Source organism: Acinonyx jubatus, chromosome D3 (genome assembly GCF_027475565.1).
Source record: "Acinonyx jubatus isolate Ajub_Pintada_27869175 chromosome D3, VMU_Ajub_asm_v1.0, whole genome shotgun sequence".
Taxonomy (NCBI): Eukaryota; Metazoa; Chordata; class Mammalia; order Carnivora; family Felidae; genus Acinonyx; species Acinonyx jubatus.
Window position 1 is genome coordinate 78451289 of NC_069392.1, and position 18750 is coordinate 78470038.

General features: G+C 46.1%; 1 protein-coding gene across 6 annotated transcripts in view; it reads left to right on the top strand.

The window, feature by feature from the left end:
- Positions 1-17022, top strand: part of ZCCHC2 (zinc finger CCHC-type containing 2) — a 66378-nt gene extending 49356 nt beyond the window's left edge. For 2 of the 6 annotated variants that reach the window (XM_053205810.1, XM_053205808.1), the window contains 3 exons: positions 1374-1502; positions 7451-8941; positions 15448-17022. In XM_053205810.1, coding sequence (XP_053061785.1) covers positions 1374-1502; positions 7451-8941; positions 15448-15578 — 1751 coding nt within the window. In that variant the 3' untranslated portion in view covers positions 15579-17022. Of the gene's footprint in view, positions 1-1373; positions 1503-7450; positions 8942-9914; positions 12009-14534; positions 15374-15447 lie in introns of those variants that run through there. The other 4 variants (XR_008291542.1, XM_053205811.1, XM_053205809.1 and 1 more) reach the window with 4 other exon arrangements.
- The last annotated feature ends 1728 nt before the right edge of the window (positions 17023-18750 follow it).

Consider the following 18750-nt stretch of genomic DNA (forward strand, 5'->3'; position numbering starts at 1 on the left):
ACTGGAAATTCAGAACCTATTACCGTGTGTAAGTGCACTCCAGAGGACTTTTCTGCAAAATTATTTCTTGTCCGAGTCGCTCCTCTGCCACTTTTCTTACAGCTTCATGAGATCTTGTGCAGTTTTCCCTTGGCGGTTCGGCATTTTATTACCCAGAGGGATTCTGCATCATCTGCATTCTTAATGACTTTATTCTTTAATATTGATTTACCGTTTGAGTGGTGGGTCATCTTTAACAGTACTAACCTCCTTATAATTTAATGCCTTTAAAAGACACGGGTCAGTCAACTAATTTGCGTATTACACAAACCATATCTTTTTTCTAACACCTATTTTGTCCAAGTGATTACCTTTTATTGATTCTGCCAGGTTGCCGAAGAAGTGGTTCACTCATCTATAGTCCTGAAATCTCTCCAGAATTCCTTCTCTATGGGGATTTCTGTCCTAAACGTGTGTTGGGTGCTTGCTGCGAGGCAGAATCTCTGCTGGCTCAGCTGGGTTTACAGGAATGAATGGAACAGTGACCTAAGTTTGGGCCAGTGCGGGAGTGTCCAGTACTAGGTGTACCAGTAATCTTTTCTCTGGGCCCCGAACAGAAACAGCTGATTGGTCGGGGCAGATCTGCACCACAGCCCCCGCCCCACCCCATGTTGGCTTCTGGGCAGAACTCAGGGGACTAATCAGTCTACTAGATGGGGAGCATCTTCCTCTGTTTCAAATACTCAGGCATAGTGATTCGACCAAATAAACATTCCGGCAGTCAGTTCTATTCCTGAGTTCTGATAAAGAATGTATTTTCCAACAAGCTCTGAGGAGTTAAAATGTCTAGACTCAGAAAATGGCTCCGTGTGCTCCTACTGAGCAGACCCTATGATGAACTTTAACTCTGATTTTTTTAAAGTCAGTAAGATTGACTTGTCCCCGTGCCTTTGTCTTAAGAATATACTTGTTATTCAATTATTTTCAATTAAAATTGTGTTGTAATAATGAATTTTTACCTCAAGGCCCAGCTTTTTAGGTGATTATAGAAAAACTAAAAGAGCAAACTTTTTACAGCTATAACTAATTCTTTTTTTTTTTTTTCTTGTTTTTAATGTTTATTTTTGAGAGAGACACAGAGACAGAGCATGAGTCGGGGAGGGGCAGAGAGAGGGAGACACAGAATCCCAAGCAGGCTCCAGGCTCCGAGCTGTCAGCCCAGAGCCCGACGCGGGGCTCGAACTCAATGAGCTGTGAGTTCATGACCTGAGCCGAAGCTGGACGCTTAACCGACGGAGCCACCCAGGCGCCCCGGCTATAGCTGATTCTAATGGTTCGATTCAGAAATTAATATACTTAACATGATTTTTTAAGAATAGAATTGTTGTTTTTAGATGTGAATTTGGACATTGGATCTGGACATGACACATGTGGAGAAACCTCTTCAGAGAGTTACAGTTCTCCCTCTAGCCCACGACACGATGGAAGAGAAAGCTTTGAAAGCGAAGAAGAAAAAGACAGAGGTTTGCTCTTTGGAAGGGATGTGGGGATGGTGGAGGGAAATGTGTGTTGTCTCTTAAAATCTGTCAAACGTAAGTAATTTTATGCTCCTATAACTGTCATTATTACTTTTAAATTTCATTGGTATAAAGGGTGCCTTAATGACCACTGACTCGGAAGTTCCTAGCAGTGTTGATTTTTTTTAAGCTTATTTCACTGCATATGAAATTAAGTAGAAAGAAAAGAGTCATAATAAAGTAGTTTACTAGTATAGAAAGATCGGAAATGTGTATGTTGCTAGAGGTACATATTTATAAGTTTCCTATCTTCTGATGGATTGATTCTTTCGTCATTATAAAATACTCTTTTTTTTTTGTCTCTAGTAACTGTTTTTGGCCGAAAGTCTATTTTATCTGACAACAATAGAGCCACTCCAGCTCTCTTTTGGGTATTGTTTGTAGGGCACTACTTTTTCCATCCTTTCACATGTGTTTTAAAATTTTTTATGTTTGTTTGTTTGCTTATTTATTGAGAGGGAGAGAGAAATCCCAAGCAGGCTCCCCACTGTTGGCTCAGAGCCCAACGTGGGGCTCCAACTCATGAACTGTGAGATCCTGAGCTGAAACCCAAGAATCAGACGCTTAACCAACTGAGCCACCCAGGCGCCCCTTTCTGTCCTTTCACTTTAAGGATGTTTGTGTCTTTGAATCTAAAGTGTGTCTCTCTTAGGATACAACAGCATAGTGTTGGATTATGGCTTTGTAGCCATGCTGCCCATCCCTGCCATTTGATTGGAGTGTTTAATCCCTTTAATTTTACTGTAATTACTGATAACGTAGGATTCACATCTGCCATTTTGCTATTTGTTTTCTGTATGTCTTAGGTCTTCACTTCTTCCTCAAATAGAAGATCAGAGTCGGCCAAAAGTGAGACTGTAGTGCTTTCTCAGTGCTTTCCTGGGTTTACATACAGCCCTCGACATTAATGGCTGTATGTAAACAGCCCTGACATTAAGCCATTAAACATGGCCTTCTAGATTTTCAAGAATCTGTGCAAGCTCTTCAAAGCCCCCTGCGGACATCTCATTCTTCAGTTTTTCCTTTTAAGGTTTTTGGTCAGTCTCTTGTTAGTCCCAACTGGTAGTGCTGCCTCAGGCAGCCAGGTTGTTAAACATTTGCTGCTGATTGATTGTGACAAATGCCCTGTGGGTAAGCAGCTGTTAACACAGAGTGACCTGTAACTGCTAGATAGACAATGACAGTTTTTTGGGGGATGGGGCTTTAAATAGCTCCACCCATGTTTCTTCTGGTGGCTGCTAGGCTGCTAGTTTTTATAGCTACTGTAGTTGCAAAACTATTCCTTTATAAGGCTACTTCTGAGCTAGAGAAAGCATGCTGGAATTAGGGGAAGTTAAAATGCCACAGTGCTCACTTTTCTTAAGAGATTTCTTAAGAGTTTTTCTTGAATAAACACTCCTCAGATTGCTGTAAGCCTTAAGTTAATTTCCAGAGTTCTAAAAAAGTTGATTTTGACAGTTTTTGCTAGAATTCTTGTTCCTTTTATGCAGGAGAGGAGTGTCAGAGATCCTTACCTTACTATTCTGGAAATGACATTTCAAAAATGTGTATGTTGAATGGGGATGTCATTCTTCACACATGGTAAAGACATCTGATTGGTAACATCTTGGTTATGAACATCTGCTTAGTAACATTTTGGTTCTAAGGTGTACCCATGGTAGTAGGAGGTATTGAATGATTTCTCTTGGGCCACCTGAAGATCTGTAGAGATCCTTCTACCGTAGCTTTCTGAGACCTGAGCTTCTGTGTCAGAGCGTCCGGTCAGGTCTTCGGGAGCTATGGCCCTAAGTGCTCCTGCATCACATACAAATAAAACCGATCTTTACCGTGCAGCTGTTGTGAAGTCCTATCAGACATAGTGTGCAGTGACTCTACAGACCCCAGCTCTGCTAATCTGAGGCAACGGTGTACTTCTGGTCTGCAGTTTTCTTGTGAAAGAAAAAAAAAAAAAAAAGGAAATAACCACCTAGAGCTATTACGAAGGTTAAATGGGAGAATTTTTATGCCTTCTCCAGAATAGACCAGCGTTCAGTGTGTTTCATTTCACATGCCATGCCCAATTCTGGAGGACGTACCAGTAATCCTGGGGTGCTTACGCCAATAGTGCAATTTGGCCTCTCTGAGAACTGTGAGGAGTGCATCTGTACCTTGGGTTACTTTGCAGCCTCCCTTTCGTGTCGTCAGATTTGGCAAGTTGGTGGCTTAGATGGCGGAACTTGCCCTTTTTAGGATAGGCTCAGTTATCAAGTGGCTAAATGAGCCTTCCCTAAATGAAGAATCATTTGGAATATCTAAAACCAGCAGGGGGGGGAGATGTCCACTGTGATAAAAAACTCTAATCATTTTTAGAATTTTGAGTACACAAAAAGGTTGCTTTAAAAAGCATGTGACTTTGTTGTTCTGTTGGTCATTATGGGGTTTTGTTTCAAGACTTTTATACTTTTCAAAGCCAGTGCAAAAAAGGGAGAGACCATCCCTGATTTGCTACATGAGTCCTTACAGTGCTCAGAAAACCGCTTGGTATCATTTAAACTCATGGGGCCAGTTACTATGACTTAAGATTTAAAGTAAGCCCAATTCAAATGGAAATTTAGTTGACCACCTGAAAAATACTGTATCTTCTTTGGACTTAAATGTTTACCTTTTGGGCACCTGGGTGGCTCAATCAGTTGAGCGTCCAGCTTCAGCTCAGGTCATGATCTCACAGCTTGCCACTTGAGAGCCACGTCGGGCTCTGTGCTGACAGCTCAGAGCCTGGAGCCTGCTTCAGATTCTGTGTCTCCCTCACTCTGCCCCTCCCCTGCTAGCACGTGCACATGTGTGTGCGCTCTCTTTCTCTCTCTCTCTCTCTCTCTCTCTCTCGCAAAAATAGATAAACTTAAAAAAATGTTTATTTATTTATTTTTTTAAATCTACGTCCCAAATTAGTTAGCATATAGTGCAATAATGGCTTCAGGAGTAGAATCCACTGATTGATCCCCTACATATAACATCCAGTGCTCATCCCAACAACTGTCCTCCTTATTGCCCCTTGCCCTTTTAGCCCATCCCTCCGCAACCCCTCCAGGGCCCTCAGTTCTCTATATTTAAGAGTCTCTAATGTTTTGTCTCCTCCCTGTTTTTATATTTTTGCTTCTCTTCCCTTATGTTCATCTGTTTTGTATCTTAAATTCCACATAGGAATGAAGTCTTACAATATTTGTCTTTCTCTGGCTAATTTCACTCAGCATAATACACTCTAGTTCCATCCATATTGTTGCAAATGGCAAGACTCCATTCTTTTGATTGCTGAGTAATACTCCATTGTGTGTGTGTGTGTGTATGTGTATACATATGTACATATATACACACACCACATCTTAATCCATTCATCTGTCAATGGACATCTGGGCTCTTTCCATACTTGGCTGTTGTTGATAGCGCTGCTATAAACGTTGGGGTGCATGTGCCCCTTCAAAACAGCACACCTGCATCCTTTGGATAAATACCTAGTAGTGTGGTTACTGGGTCGTAGGGTAGTTCTATTTTTAACTTGTTGAGGAACCTCCATACTGTTTTCCAGAGCAGCTGCACCAGTTTGCATTACCACCAACAGTGCCAAAGAGACCCTTTTCTTCCTTCCACATCCTCGCCAACATCTGTTGTTGCCTGAGTTCATTTTAGCCATTCTGACAGGTGTGAGGTGGTACCTCCTTGTGGTTTTGATTTGTATTTCCCTGATGGTGAGTGATGTTGAACATTTTTTCATGTGTCTGTTTGCCATCTGGATGTCTTCTTTGGAAAAGTGTCTCTTCGTGTCTTTTGCCCATTTCTTCACTGGATTATTTGTTTCTTGGGTGTTGAGTTTGATAAGTTCCTCATAGATTTTGGATACTAACCCTTTATCTGAGATGTCATTTGTAAATATCTTCTCCCATTCCATCGGTTGCCTTTTAGTTTTGCTGATTGTTTCCTTCACCATGCAGAAGCTTTTTATCTTGATGAGGTCCCAATAGTTCATTTTTGCTTTTGCTTCCCTTGCCTCTGGAGATATGTTGAGTAAGAATTTGCTACAGCAGAGGTCAGAGAGGTTTTTTTGCCTGCTTTCTCCTCTAGGATTTTGATGGCTTCCTATCTTGCATTTAGGTCTTTATCCATTTTGAGTTTATTTTTGTGTATGGTGTAAGAAAATGGTCCAGGTTCATTCTTCTATATGTCTCCATCCCATTTTCCCATCACCATTTGCTGAAGAGACTGTCTTTATTCCATTGGATATTCTTTCCTGCTTTGTCAAAGATTAGTTGGCCATGTGTTCATGGGTCCATGAAATGTTTATCTTTTACTGTGTATTCCTCTGATGGTGCAGCTACGGATAAAATGCCTTGGATAAGTTATTAATTTTTGGATACTTTTTTGAAAAAAGTTTAGCAAGAAGCACCTCGGTTATTAAGGGAAGTTTATACTAGAACCACTTACTGATAAATTGAATTTCTTCTTTCTAGTAATTGAGCTAATAACACTGTTGACATTCTGTGTCAGTAGGCAGGTTCTGTTTAACCTTTCTTGAGAAAGACTGCTGTTAATGATTTGTTTTTGGTATTATATCAAAAATTTTTAACAGCTGACTATAGCTACTGTTACCTTAATAAATGTAAACATTTTAAGTACATTGTCCAGTTCTGCCTGTATTTATGAGCAAAAAGACATTGAAATAGGCACAATATTTAATTGCATGGTTTCCATACATATTATTGCAGTGTCTGGGTTTATGATGTTTACATGCTGTGAACTGGACTTTCTCTTTTGCCCTTTTTATACCAAAAGTCAGGAAATCCAGGGGAAGTTTAGATTGCAGTTATTTCTGTATACAAGCGTAAGAGTGATTGCAGTAATAACACCGTATGAAGTATAATTTTGTATTTGCCGCTTCACTGGTTCTGCCGTTGGAGAAATGGCAGCACTCTTACATTTGTCTTGCTTCTTGTGTTCTAACACCATTTGTTTTATGACTATAGTCGTGGCTTTATTTCCCCGCTGAAATATTTAAGAGTAAGAGCATTTATTCCATTGTCTTCCATTCCCTTCCTCTAGATATTTGGGTTAAATGCAATCTTGTGATTGAGCTCCTTTAAATTGTGTCATGTACGGGAGACATCTGTGAAGACCTTGGGTTTGGAGTACAGAATATAAATTAAGTGAATTGCCTAAAATTGATGCAGGTTAAAAAATATCCAGTCCTTTTCTCAGTAATCAGGTGATACCAAATAAATCTCAGTCTTTGTATTGTGCTTCATTCAGCCTCCAGTTAACCTTTTTGTTGCTGATCTCTCCCTGGATTTTTTTTTTAATTAAAAACTTAATTGTTTTAGAGTGGTTTCAGGTTTACGGTAAAATAAAGAGGGAGGTACCGAGATTTCCCATATGCTTCTGCCACATGAATAGCCTACGCCATTATCAGCACCACTCACTAAAGTGATACGTCTTTTGTCAAGGATGAACCTCCACTGACGCACTGTTCTCACCCAAAGCCCATTGTTTACCTAAGGATTCATTCATTCTTGGTTGTTACACGTTCGGTGGCTTTGGACAAATGTATAATGACTTACATTTACCATTATGATACCCTACAGATCGTTCTCACTGCCCTAAAAATCCCCTGTGCTTCATCTCTCCCCCCAACTCCCCACCCCTGGCAACCACTGGTCTTTTTATTATCTCCGTGGTTTCGCCTTGTCCCAATTCTCTTTTAAACGAAGTCCATAGACAACCAAAAATTCTTGGCTGTCAGGTAACCGACGGACACATTTCCTCCACTTCCAAACTTCCAGAGTTCATTTTAGATACATAGTTCAAGTTTATTTCTAGCAAGAGATCGGAGTTCCGCTTTGACAGCTGTTTGTGTTTGTTTTCCTTAGACACAGACAGCAATTCTGAGGATTCTGGGAATCCGTCAACAACCAGGTTTACAGGCTGTGGTTCTGTCAACCAGACCGTCAGTGTCAAGCCACCTGTTCAGATTGCTTCGTTAGGAAGCGACAACGGAGGCCTTCTAGGAGACCCCCTACATGCGCCCAAGTATCAGCATATTTCTTTTATGCCAACTTTACACTGTGTCATGCACAATGGTGCCCAGAAGTCTGACGTTGTCGTCCCTCCACCCAAATCCGCTGACGGCAAGACAATAGGGATGCTTGTTCCCAGTCCCGTTGCAATTTCTGCAATAAGGGAGTCCACGAATTCTACCCCTGTTGGAATACTGGGGCCAACAGCTTCTACCGGAGAATCCGAAAAACACCTCGAATTACTGGCTTCCCCTTTACCTCTTCCGTCGGCGTTCCTCCCGCACAGCAGCGCCCCTGCTCTGCACCTGACAATTCAGAGGCTAAAGTTGCCGCCGCCACAGGGGTCCTCCGAGAGTTGCCCGGTTAACATCCCGCAGCAGCCACCCGCGAGTCTGAGCATCGGATCACCAAACACTGCCTTTATCCCCGTCCATAGCCCAGGTAGTTTTCCGGGATCTCCTGTGGCTACCACGGACCCCATCGCAAAATCTGCATCCCAGGTGGTGGGACTCAATCAAATGGTGCCTCAACTCGAGGGAAGCACTGGGACAGTCCCTCAGCCTTCCAATGTGAAGGTAGTTCTCCCAGCAGCCGGCCTTTCGGCCGCACAGCCACCAGCTTCCTACACCTTGCCGGGCTCCCCGCTTGCTGCCGGCGTGCTGCCCAGCCAGAACTCCAGCGTGCTCAGCACGGCGGCGGCGGCGGCCCAGTCCGCGGGTGCGGGCATCAGTCAGGCCCAGTCGGTTCCTCCGGCGGTTCCCACCCACACCCCAGGCCCCGCCCCCAGCCCGAGCCCCGCTTTGACACACAGCACCGCGCAGAGCGACAGCACGTCTTACATCAGCGCTGTGGGAAACACGAACGCTAACGGGACAGTATTGCCGCCGCAGCAGATGGGCTCGGGTCCTTGCGGTTCTTGCGGGCGACGGTGCAGCTGCGGGACCAACGGCAGCCTTCAGCTGAACAGTTACTATTATCCCAACCCGATGCCCGGACCAATGTACCGAGTCCCGTCGTTCTTTACTCTGCCATCCATCTGCAACGGCAGCTACCTCAACCAAGCACATCAGAGCAATGGAAACCAACTTCCTTTTTTTCTGCCTCAGACTCCGTATGCGAACGGCCTGGTGCACGACCCGGTCATGGGGAGCCAAGCCAACTACGGCATGCAACAAATGGCGGGGTTTGGGAGATTCTACCCTGTGTATCCAGCACCTAACGTAGTTGCCAACACGAGCGGTTCGGGGCCCAAGAAGAACGGGAACGTTTCATGTTACAACTGCGGTGTAAGCGGGCACTACGCACAGGAGTGCAAGCAGTCGTCCATGGAGGCCAGTCAACAAGGTAATCATGAGAGCTCCCAGAGGACTTGTTTTTGAGTGTGCCCGCTTCTCCCCACCTCACTGAGCGCGGGGAGCCTGTTGTGGCAGAAGGAGCCGGTGTGTGCTCACTTACGGATGGTGTGCTTTCAGTGACAGATCGTGCAGAGGCAAATGGGAAAACATAGCGTAGACCCGGGCCACCCAGCGCGAGGGAGTTGAGGAATTCAGTTTCCAGTGAGAGCCTAAGAACCGTTGAGGCACTTTTGAAGGAATATAATGGGAATTTGTGTCACATGATAGCAGATCTCTTGTTTGCAGCACTTTTTTTTTTTTTAAGCTACAGTCCTGTTTTGTAGAGTCAGCGAAATTTTTAAATAGGAAGAAGTGGGAAGTAATTCTAGTCACCCGACAGGTATGATTGTTAGTTATAGTGTGATACGCGTATGCACAGCCGGCTGGCCCCATGCACACTCCCCCCCCCCCCCCCCCCCCGCTCCCCACCACGCTGCCCCTTCCCTTCCCAGCAGATGCTTAAAAAAAGATGCTTAATGCATTTTAAGGAACAAAATATTTAAGCACTGGTTTGGGAGCAAGGGAGTTAGCTTGAACTCCGTTTAATGTTCTCGCCACCAGGAACAAGAAAGATGTTCTTAAATAAGTAGGAGTAAGATCACAAACTCAGCGTAGACGTCAGACTGTTCTCTCTCACTTGGATTTGGCTTTTGTCAGTTTTGCCAAGTCTCATCCAGAAAAGAAGTCTTGAAGTGCGAATGTGTATTTGGCATTTTGAAAGGAAGATTGGGTTTGCTAGCTTTAGGTTGGACTTAAAGCACAAACTTCCTCTTACTTTGGAAGGTAATCCTGTGTGCCATTTGGGACCATAGTAGTGCGGAGGAAGCTGCCTTCTGGCGAGCATGCCCTTTTGTTATCTTGTAGTGGTTGTGATGCATTGCGTTGTAAGCAGTGACTTAGCAGTTCTGTCTTTCCCGTTTTAGGCACTTACAGACTGAGATACGCACCTCCCCTCCCCCCTTCTAATGATACGTTGGATTCTGCAGACTGAAACGCGTAAAGCTTGACTGCTTAATACCCTGACGTGTTGGGGAGTCATGGTGGGGTGTGGAGGGGAGGAAAGGAAAGGTATTTTGTTTGTGTTTCTTTGTCTATACATTTCCTAGATTTCTATGCACTTGGGGTTTTTCATTTCTGTTGTACTGATGTCCAAAACAAAAAAGAATGCGTTGCTTTTGAGCCTCTGGTCTCCTGGTTCAACAACAGGCTTATCTGTATGATACATGTAATTTAAACCTCCAAACTATCAAAAGGAAAATGTTTGCTGTGCTTTTTTTTTTTTTACACTGAATACTTGCTGTGTGCAATGTTTACTGAATCTTTAAAACTGTGTATTTGACCTTTTTTCTTTTTTTTTTTTTTTTTTACAACACTGGTGACAGTCATATGGTTTTGAAAAAGAGAAACTTTGCTTCTTCCCAGCTTTTCTCACTTTCACCGCAAAGGACACACGTCTCCCCGCCACCCCCTTTCCTGTGGCCTGTAAATCCAGGGTGAAGTGCTTCACCTTCATCTGAGAGGAGAAATCAAGTTCCCCAAATCGTGTGTATATATGTAATAAACAGCATCACGTAAATACATATATGCAGTGCTTGTTGTCCAAATCAAAATTCAAGTTAAGTGGAAGAGAGCGGAAGAAGTAAAACCATATGAAACTGAAAAAATATGATGTATGAAGCGGACAAAGAGCTTTTTCTTAAAAAAAAAAACAAAACAACAACAAAAAAAGTTTTTACTTCGTCATACTTTTTTAGCCTGTTGCTTCAGAGAGACATAAAGTGAACAAACGTGTGAGTGTTGTGTGTGTGTGTGTGTCTGTGTCTGTGATGAAAGTCGACGGCTGATCTCTCTTGTAGTCTGTCACCGTGTCGTGCTAAAGAGACACTACCGGAGTAAAGATTGCTTCTTTTCTCACGCCGACTGTAGCAGTGATACGTTGTGTTCGAGATGTGTGTGGTCTGTTGCAGTCCGAGCGGAAGCTCTGGTTTCTGCGAAAGTCAGGTTCGTTCCCTAACCCGTCTCTCTCGTCGCAAAGTCACTTTGATAAGTTTCCCACTCTGCGTGATCATAATGTGAAAGACTGGCTTCCGAGTGTGTTCAGACAGTAGTAAGCATGTCTGTGTCCTGTCACTAAGTTTAATGCTGCTGTTTTCAAAAAAAAAAAAAAAAAAAAAAAAAAAAAAAAAGTTTTTTTTAAAGCCAATCTATGTACTAAATTGCTTCCAGGTAATTTTTGATTTCCTAAAGTGCACTGAGATTATCTGGAAGCCTTGGGTGTATTTTTGGAACTGCTGCATTCAACAGCGATGAGCATCCGCCCCCGTACAGTCAGGGGTTCCGGGTCGGGCTGGTTTTGTTTTCCCATTCCTCAGTACAGAGCAGAAGGGATAGATTCGTGTCGTGTGGGGCAATGTCAGTGCCCAGCAGAGGAACCTAAATACTTGGTCTGGGTTCAGAAGCCCAACAGATTGCTAGATAAAAGGAAAAACTTGAAGAAAAGAGAAGCTTCATTTAATGCTTCATGGGTAGCATTTATATTTATAACAGCAATGTACATTTTGAAACTAACTTTCAGGGTGGGAGTTCGGGGGGAAGGGAAAGGGGTGGGTGTCAAGGGGTAGATGAAAGCTTTAATTTAAAGAAGAAAGTTCGCATAAAGGAAATTATTTTGATTAAATATATTTTATTTGATCTGGGTATTTTTGGACCACATTATTAAATTAATTGCTAAGCTGCCGTTGAGTTGTTCCAAGTGAGAGTTTTGATGAGCCACGTATGGGCCGTGTTGGGAACCACTTGCCAGTTGTACTTTATGGAGCTTATTTTATGATTTAAAATACTGTACTGTATATAGGAGGTATGTTACCTTCTCCTTATTTGTATGTTTACCATATACTTTGATATTTGAAATGTTATGTACTGGAAAGGCCACTTATATTTCTAGAACAGATTGGATTTTATGCAACCCTTTTTCCTTGAATTAACAGCAATAAAAAAAATGAAAAACAGCTTAAGAATTGTGGTTTATTGCAGATTTTGTAAAAATGAAAAGGAGGAGGGCCTCACACACGGTGATTTGTTTTTTCTTTTTCACGAATCGAGCCGTTTTCCCCTGGGACGTGGGGCGGCAAATCCCAAAGTTTCTTTACCACCTGGATGTTCTTCAGTTTCTTCTCCAGCAGCCTTGCTTCGGAGGTCACCTGTGTGACCACGAAGAGGAGAGACTGTGTTTCCGGGCCCACCGAGCGCACGCCGCGTGCCCAGAGCTGTGTTTCTGGTTGAGGCTTCCCTCCCCCAAAGTGTAGAGAACACGATTTGCTTTTGCAGATTCATTACGATGGTGTTTTTCCGGGCGACTCTCCGTGCGTTATTGACTAGCTTTTATTTCACCGGTTCTGTTGGCCGTGACCCAGTCTCCAGTCCGTTTTTATGCAGTCAGTAATTTACGGGGAGACCCTTTCCTTGTGTGCACCATACAGTCACATCTGGTGTGGCGGTCCCTGAGGTCTCGTCGCGTGGCCCAGGCCCTGTCTGTCCTATGGTTGTCCCCCAGCATTCATGCAATAGTGGACACTCAAGGGCTCCAGCTGACCAGGCAGCAGACGATTGTCCAGAGGCATCTAATGAATGTCCCCTCTGGCCCCATTTGGACGGTGGGTTCCAAATGATCACAGCATTCCCGAGGCCCCAGCCCTCCCCTTCTCCCCTTCGGCTGGCACCTGTGCACCTAGACGTGGGACACGCAAGCTGTAAGCCACCTTCACGTTAATGCGCAGGCTGCCCGTGTCCTTACCTGTGTCCCCTCCTCCCTCCTTTTCTGCCTCTGCACCAAGGAGCCCACGACTGTAAACTTTATCGTCCCCGTGCCCTTCCCCTCACATGTCACATTCTCCTCCCTCACACACCGTGTACTACTTTTCTTGAGCTTTATGGAAAAGGTGTCTCGTACGTAGTCTTGCATGACGGTCTCTACTGGTTTGGGGTCCTGATGTTACATTCCTGCAGTGTATTCATTGTCTCCAACTTTCCACTGTTCTGTTGTGTCTCATGGGGGAAAAACACAAACACACAATTTCCATTCTGTCCACAAACATGTGGGTGCTTTTTTTTTTTTTTGCTCTCACTGGAGCGTGTTTGTACCATCTCCTGGTTCGTGCGTGCGAAGGTTCTTTAGGATATAAATCCAGGAGTGCCAAGTGCTGGGTTGTAAGACACACAAAAATGCTCAGTTTTCCAGGATTTGCCACATTGTTTCCCAAGTGGTTTACACTCGTGCCGACAGCATCCGGTCCCTCAGTCCGTATCCTGACACCCTCCTGCATGGAGGTGACGGTGCCATGGAAGGCTTGGCATGGGAGGGCCAAGCATACCCTGGAAGAGCCCATGTCAGGCTCCGTGGAGGAGGGGAATGTGGAGAGGGGCAGGGTCCGGATGGTCCCAGTGTAGAAGAGGGGACGCAAGGCAAGGCTCGGGAATGGAAGCGACTGTGTTTTGTGGGAGGAGGAGACGAAGGCCGGTGTAGGAGATGGATCGTATGGAAAGAGTTGTGAGGTGTGTGGTTCAACAGGTAAAATAGAGTCAAGCTGGAGACTTTGAGGTCAGTTGAAAAATTAGAAATTACCAAGTTTCAAGTAGAGAAAGAACACGTTAATGATGGTACAGTAAAAACTTGGCTCGCGAGCATAATTCCGGAAACATGCCTGTAATCCAAAGCACTTGTATATATCAAAGTGTATTTCAGGAACCATCGACTCGGTTGCGATCATGTGGTGTTTGGCCGAAGGTACGACTTGTATGGCAAGACATCACTCATTTATCAAGTTAAAATTTATTAGAAATGTTTGCTGGCCTTGTGGCACGCTCGCAGAACAGGTTCCTCGCAATCCAGGGTTTTACGTATTTAAAGAAACGTGGATGGTTGAGGAAAGAAAATCTGGCCGTTCGAAGGCTGGTTAGGGCACCGGTGAGGCAGCGGGAAAAGTGGAGACAGAAGGAGGCGAGGGGAAGGAGCCTGGGGCCTCTGAGCTTTATTTTCCCCAGAGAGGAAATGAGACTTTATTTTAAATTATAGCCATGAGGGTCAAATGAAATCACACGCGCGAAAGTTCGAACGTAATGAAATGGCGCCAAGGAGGCACGCCGATGTCTGTTGAATTCTTTTTTGATGAACAGGAGAATTCACCGGTTGAGAGACCTGGAAACGCGGAGGGGAACTGAATCTAGGAGGAAGGGGTGGTGAGGAACCTAGCAAAACACAGTTCTGCATCACGTTGGACTCAGTCATTTCAGCTCTGTCCACTGATAAAAGACCCCAAACATTCCCTGTCCTCAAAAATTAACTCTAGTCGGAGAGCCTACCAACTAATGGCGGCTGTGGGCTGAGTCGTGCGGTTCTGATTATTCGATACTGGAGTAGAATACGTTCGCTCACAAGGCAGATCCACATTTAACTTTTCACGTAAGTGCTAAAAATCCAATTTTTCTGACAAGGTTCCGGAAAGATGAAAGCACGGTGTAAAATTTTTTTTTTTTTTTTTGGACAGGTAGCATCTAGTACTTAAAAGCTTCGTCCATTTGAGCTTGGAAGACGTCTTTTTTCAATTCTACATACTGGTTACAAAAGCACTCTAAGGTTGTTAAGGCAGTGAAGCCGAATGGAGGCAAGCGGTGACAATAGTTCGACCCCATAACCCTTCCATCGCTTCATCTCCAAAGAATAAAGAAAAATGCTGACTTCCCCCACCCTGGCCACCCCACAGAAAGGGCCATTTATTTTCAGAGAAATGAGGTGTGGGGGAGTAAGTGAGGAAGAGGGGTGCTCTGACTTTAAACGTGGTCGCCGTATCTCCGGACCTTCCTTTTGGGGGGCGGGTGGTGAAGGGGCAGAGGGGCCGGCTCTTATGAGCATGAAGGGCTCTGGGGTCCCAGGTGTCAACTCAGGTGTACCCATCACAAGGACCGTGCACAGGGGGGCAGTGCTGTCCCCCAGAGAATGCCCATTAGCACATTGGCTTTAAGCAGTTTGGATTCCGAAGGTCCATCTAACGTCAGCATTTGTTCACTGCTTACGACACAGCATTTGTGCCTGTTAACATGCAAGTATCTTGAGACACTGACCTAATTCTTAAATGCATTCCTCCTTTGAAAACTGTGAGCCCTCTGGGTTGGAGCGTGGGTACATGTTGCCTGACCTCTGTGTGTGTTTGCAAATGTCTGTCCATCTTGGGAACACAGAGGCTGTAGGCTTCGAAATTTTCTGCTCTGGAGACTGGGGCACATCACAGACGGCATCAAAGACCCTTCTTCCCGCAATCTCCCTCTTGTGCGGTGACAGCAGTTCTTGCTCACCAGAGCTGTTAATCCTCAGATCCCGTTTTGCTACTTGAAATTTGGGGGGGGGGTGGGGTGAGGTGGGGGGCCGGGTGGCTCTTCATGTTTTTTTTCTTCGTCTTGCAGCTCCAACTTCATCCACTGTCAAAGGAGGTCTCAGCCAGCCTCCCTCACCAAAAGAAATTGCTAATTGGGAAGCAGCGTCACCTGGTGGGGGACAAGGACAATGCAAGCAAACGGATGTTCTTTCCCACTGACCTAACATAGAGACAATTGAACGTAACACAGAAAACATTTGAGACTGTAAGCCTGTGCCCAAAACCGTAAAGAATGCAGGCAGCTGGCCATAAATGTAACTTGAGCAGTCTCCTCTTTCAGCGACCGCATTCTCAATTTATCACAAACATCTTAATCCAGTACTGCTGGAACTTCACAGTTTCCTCTGCACTTTCCCCTGTGCTCATTGGGCAGCACAATGTGAAGGGTATGGGATCTTCCTCCTTCCAGTCTTACAGGTCAGGAACTCGGGGTTCAGAAGCGGTGAGTGCCACAGACACGCCGATGTCCTCGTTGGCGACCAGCCCCAGCCTCACATTGGTGCTTTATCTCACGTGCTGCTTCCTGCCCCCCACTGGTGCTTCTCCGCTCAGCCAGGGGCAGTGACTTGTTCAGCCTTGTAAAATGAGAGAGACCACCCTGGGGCCCCTGCATTGCTGAGAGAGGACGGGGCCCAGGCCCGGTCAGTCCAAACGTGTCTTTTCTGTGTCTCGCTGAGGGACTTGAAGACGTGGGATAAGGGAAGGTTTTCGGAGATGGGAAACCCCGGGACTTTCAGAGCTGGGCTTTAAGCATCCGCCTGTCTCAGATAAATTCGGGGAGCAGCAGCTCTCGCCTACATGCACTAAACATGCAAATACCTCTCTTGAAACACTGAGCTTTAAATTATCCCCAGGTGTCTCGGTAAGTTGAGCATTACGCAAATATTCCATTCATTGCAAGCCTACAGAACTGCAGAAATGGAGCAGCAGGGCAAGCAGGAAAGGCAGGCCTGCCACTGTAACCTGGCACGTCCCTTGCATGCTGGGTGCCTTCCTCACGCACACTTGTGTAAGAGGCGGCGTCCGTCGCGATTTTGTTCCAGCGCCCGCCCACGGCACACGTGGCCTTTCTCGGGTTTACTTACAGAGCGGAGATAATGTTCACTCTGTAAAGTAGTTGCAGAGGTTAAATCCGGCAACATCCATAAAGCTAAATGTGACACACAGCAGGTGCTCGAGGAATTCATGATTGCTAACGCCTTAATGCCCATTAGAGGCCAAGACAGCGTTAGCCCACGTAAGCATCCAACAAGCCTGGGGGGCAGGTGTTCTGCCCCGCTTTGCAGCTGGGGAGATGGCACGGAGGCCAAGTACCCGAGGGCACAGAGCAGTTGCGTGACACAGCGGGATTGGAACCCGCGGCCCTCCCTCCTGGGCGTCTCCACTGCTTTGTGCCCACGTCACCAGATTTTTGTAGGCCCGTCAGTGTGATTCTGCGGGGCTTCCGGCGACAGGATCGGACAAGGGGGACTCGCAGGCAGGCTCCGTCTTAGCCTCTGTCACCTCAGAACAACCAGCCCTCCTAGACCTTTCTTTTTCTTATCTGAACGCTGAGTGCTTGGTTGGGAAAGGGTGGTAGAAATTGAACGAAATGATCTCAAGATTCTGTGACTTGAAGCTTGCTTTTTTCACTTTAAAAGGTTTATCAAAGCTTTCTAATTCTTTGCCTTTACGCTTACTTTTGGCTTAACCGATTTGAAGGCCTTGTTGCGGGTGGTCAGGAACACAAACCCGAACCCCAGCCGTCTCCGTGTGCTGATGGGAGGGGAGACTGTTTTCTGGGCCCTTGGGGGGTAAGAGTTCCGAGAGAAGACCTCAGGCGAGGCTACCCAGTCTCTAGATGGCAGCACGAACAGTTCTGGCTGTATGCCATCTACCTGAAGAGTAGTTTCTGTTCCTCCTTACCCTCTAGCGTGACGTTTCTGGGTTCTTCTCTACTCGTAAAGTTTTCATTTGCGGGGCCTTTGAGTCAAAAAATAAAGCTCATATATACCGAGTCTTGTGCCAAAGGACACGGGGTTGAACATAGCTCTCAGACTGGCAACCCGTAAGGTCCACAGATAAGGTCCCTGACACGTGCAAAGTATGTGAAATTCAAGTTTCAACGTCTACAAATTAAGTTTATTGGAACACAGCCACTCACGTACGAGTCATGACGGCTGCTTTCGTCCTACATTGGCAAAGTTCAACAGTTACACCAGAGCCTGAAAGCCTTACAATCGGTCTGAAAAAAGCTTGTGTACCCCTGACCTCTATCGACCTCCTCTAAATAAAGATGCACTTTCCAAGGTCTTTAAGGTTCCAACGTGGGAGTGTAGGAATTTACACTCTGTCCTTTTGGTGCTGTGTCCTCTTAGCACAATAAAAGCATCTGGTGCTTGAGGAGGCCTGCACACATTTAGGCAGCCGCTTAGCAAACACCTCTTGGCTGGGACCTCAGAGGGTCCTAAGGGGCGCAACTAGCTGTGACGGGGTGACAAGCGTGGGATCACAGGGACTGGAGAGGTGAACTCCGCCTGCCAAGAACTGGGGGAGGATTTTCAAAGGCACAACGTCTTCATTGGGCCGAGAAGGACGAAGTCCGATGTTCCCTGGCAAAGAGGGGAGACTTGGCAAGGCAAAGAGAACCGCATGACCACACATGGGTCTCGGAAGACACACTGCCACGGAGGGTGTGTGTCGGGCCAGGAGCTGAGAAGGCAGGCGGAGCTAGCGGGAGCCTGCGGGGGGAATGTCGGTGGGTCGTGTGTGGAATGGTTGGCACGACGACGGAGGAGCGGGCCTATCCCGCACCCGGGAGGGAGGCGGGAGAAGCAGGTCGCCAAGAAAATCAGGAGTTGTTTTGCTCACTGGTGAGCTTGTGGCGCTTAGTGACACGTGCTAGTCCCGCGCTGGTCCCAAAGATCACCTGCTGCAGTCACCTGAAGGGTTTAAATAAAAACACAGGTCCCCTGGACTCGCCCTTCCGTACCCAAACTCAGATCTACAGAACGGAAGTTCCTGTTTGGGAAGAGTTTGGGGAGTGGGAGCAAAGCAGAGCCGTCAAAGAAGGTTGAGAATGAGAACCCCGAAGTACCCGAAGATGGAGAGAGCGAGGGTGTGCCCTTAACGAGCCCCCCCCCCCGAAAAGAATTGGCCATCACTGGCAGGTGCAGCAGGGATCAGGAATCGCGGCCAGTGCGGGGGTCGCCCGGGCTGGGCCGATGTTTCCTAGAGAAGGGGCGCGGGGTGGCAGGGGGAAAGGGACCGGCGACCCGGGGGCGCCGGGCTTGAGCGGGCCCGGCGTGGAACGGGAGCCGACGGGCGCCGGGGAAGCCGCGTCGCCGGGCTC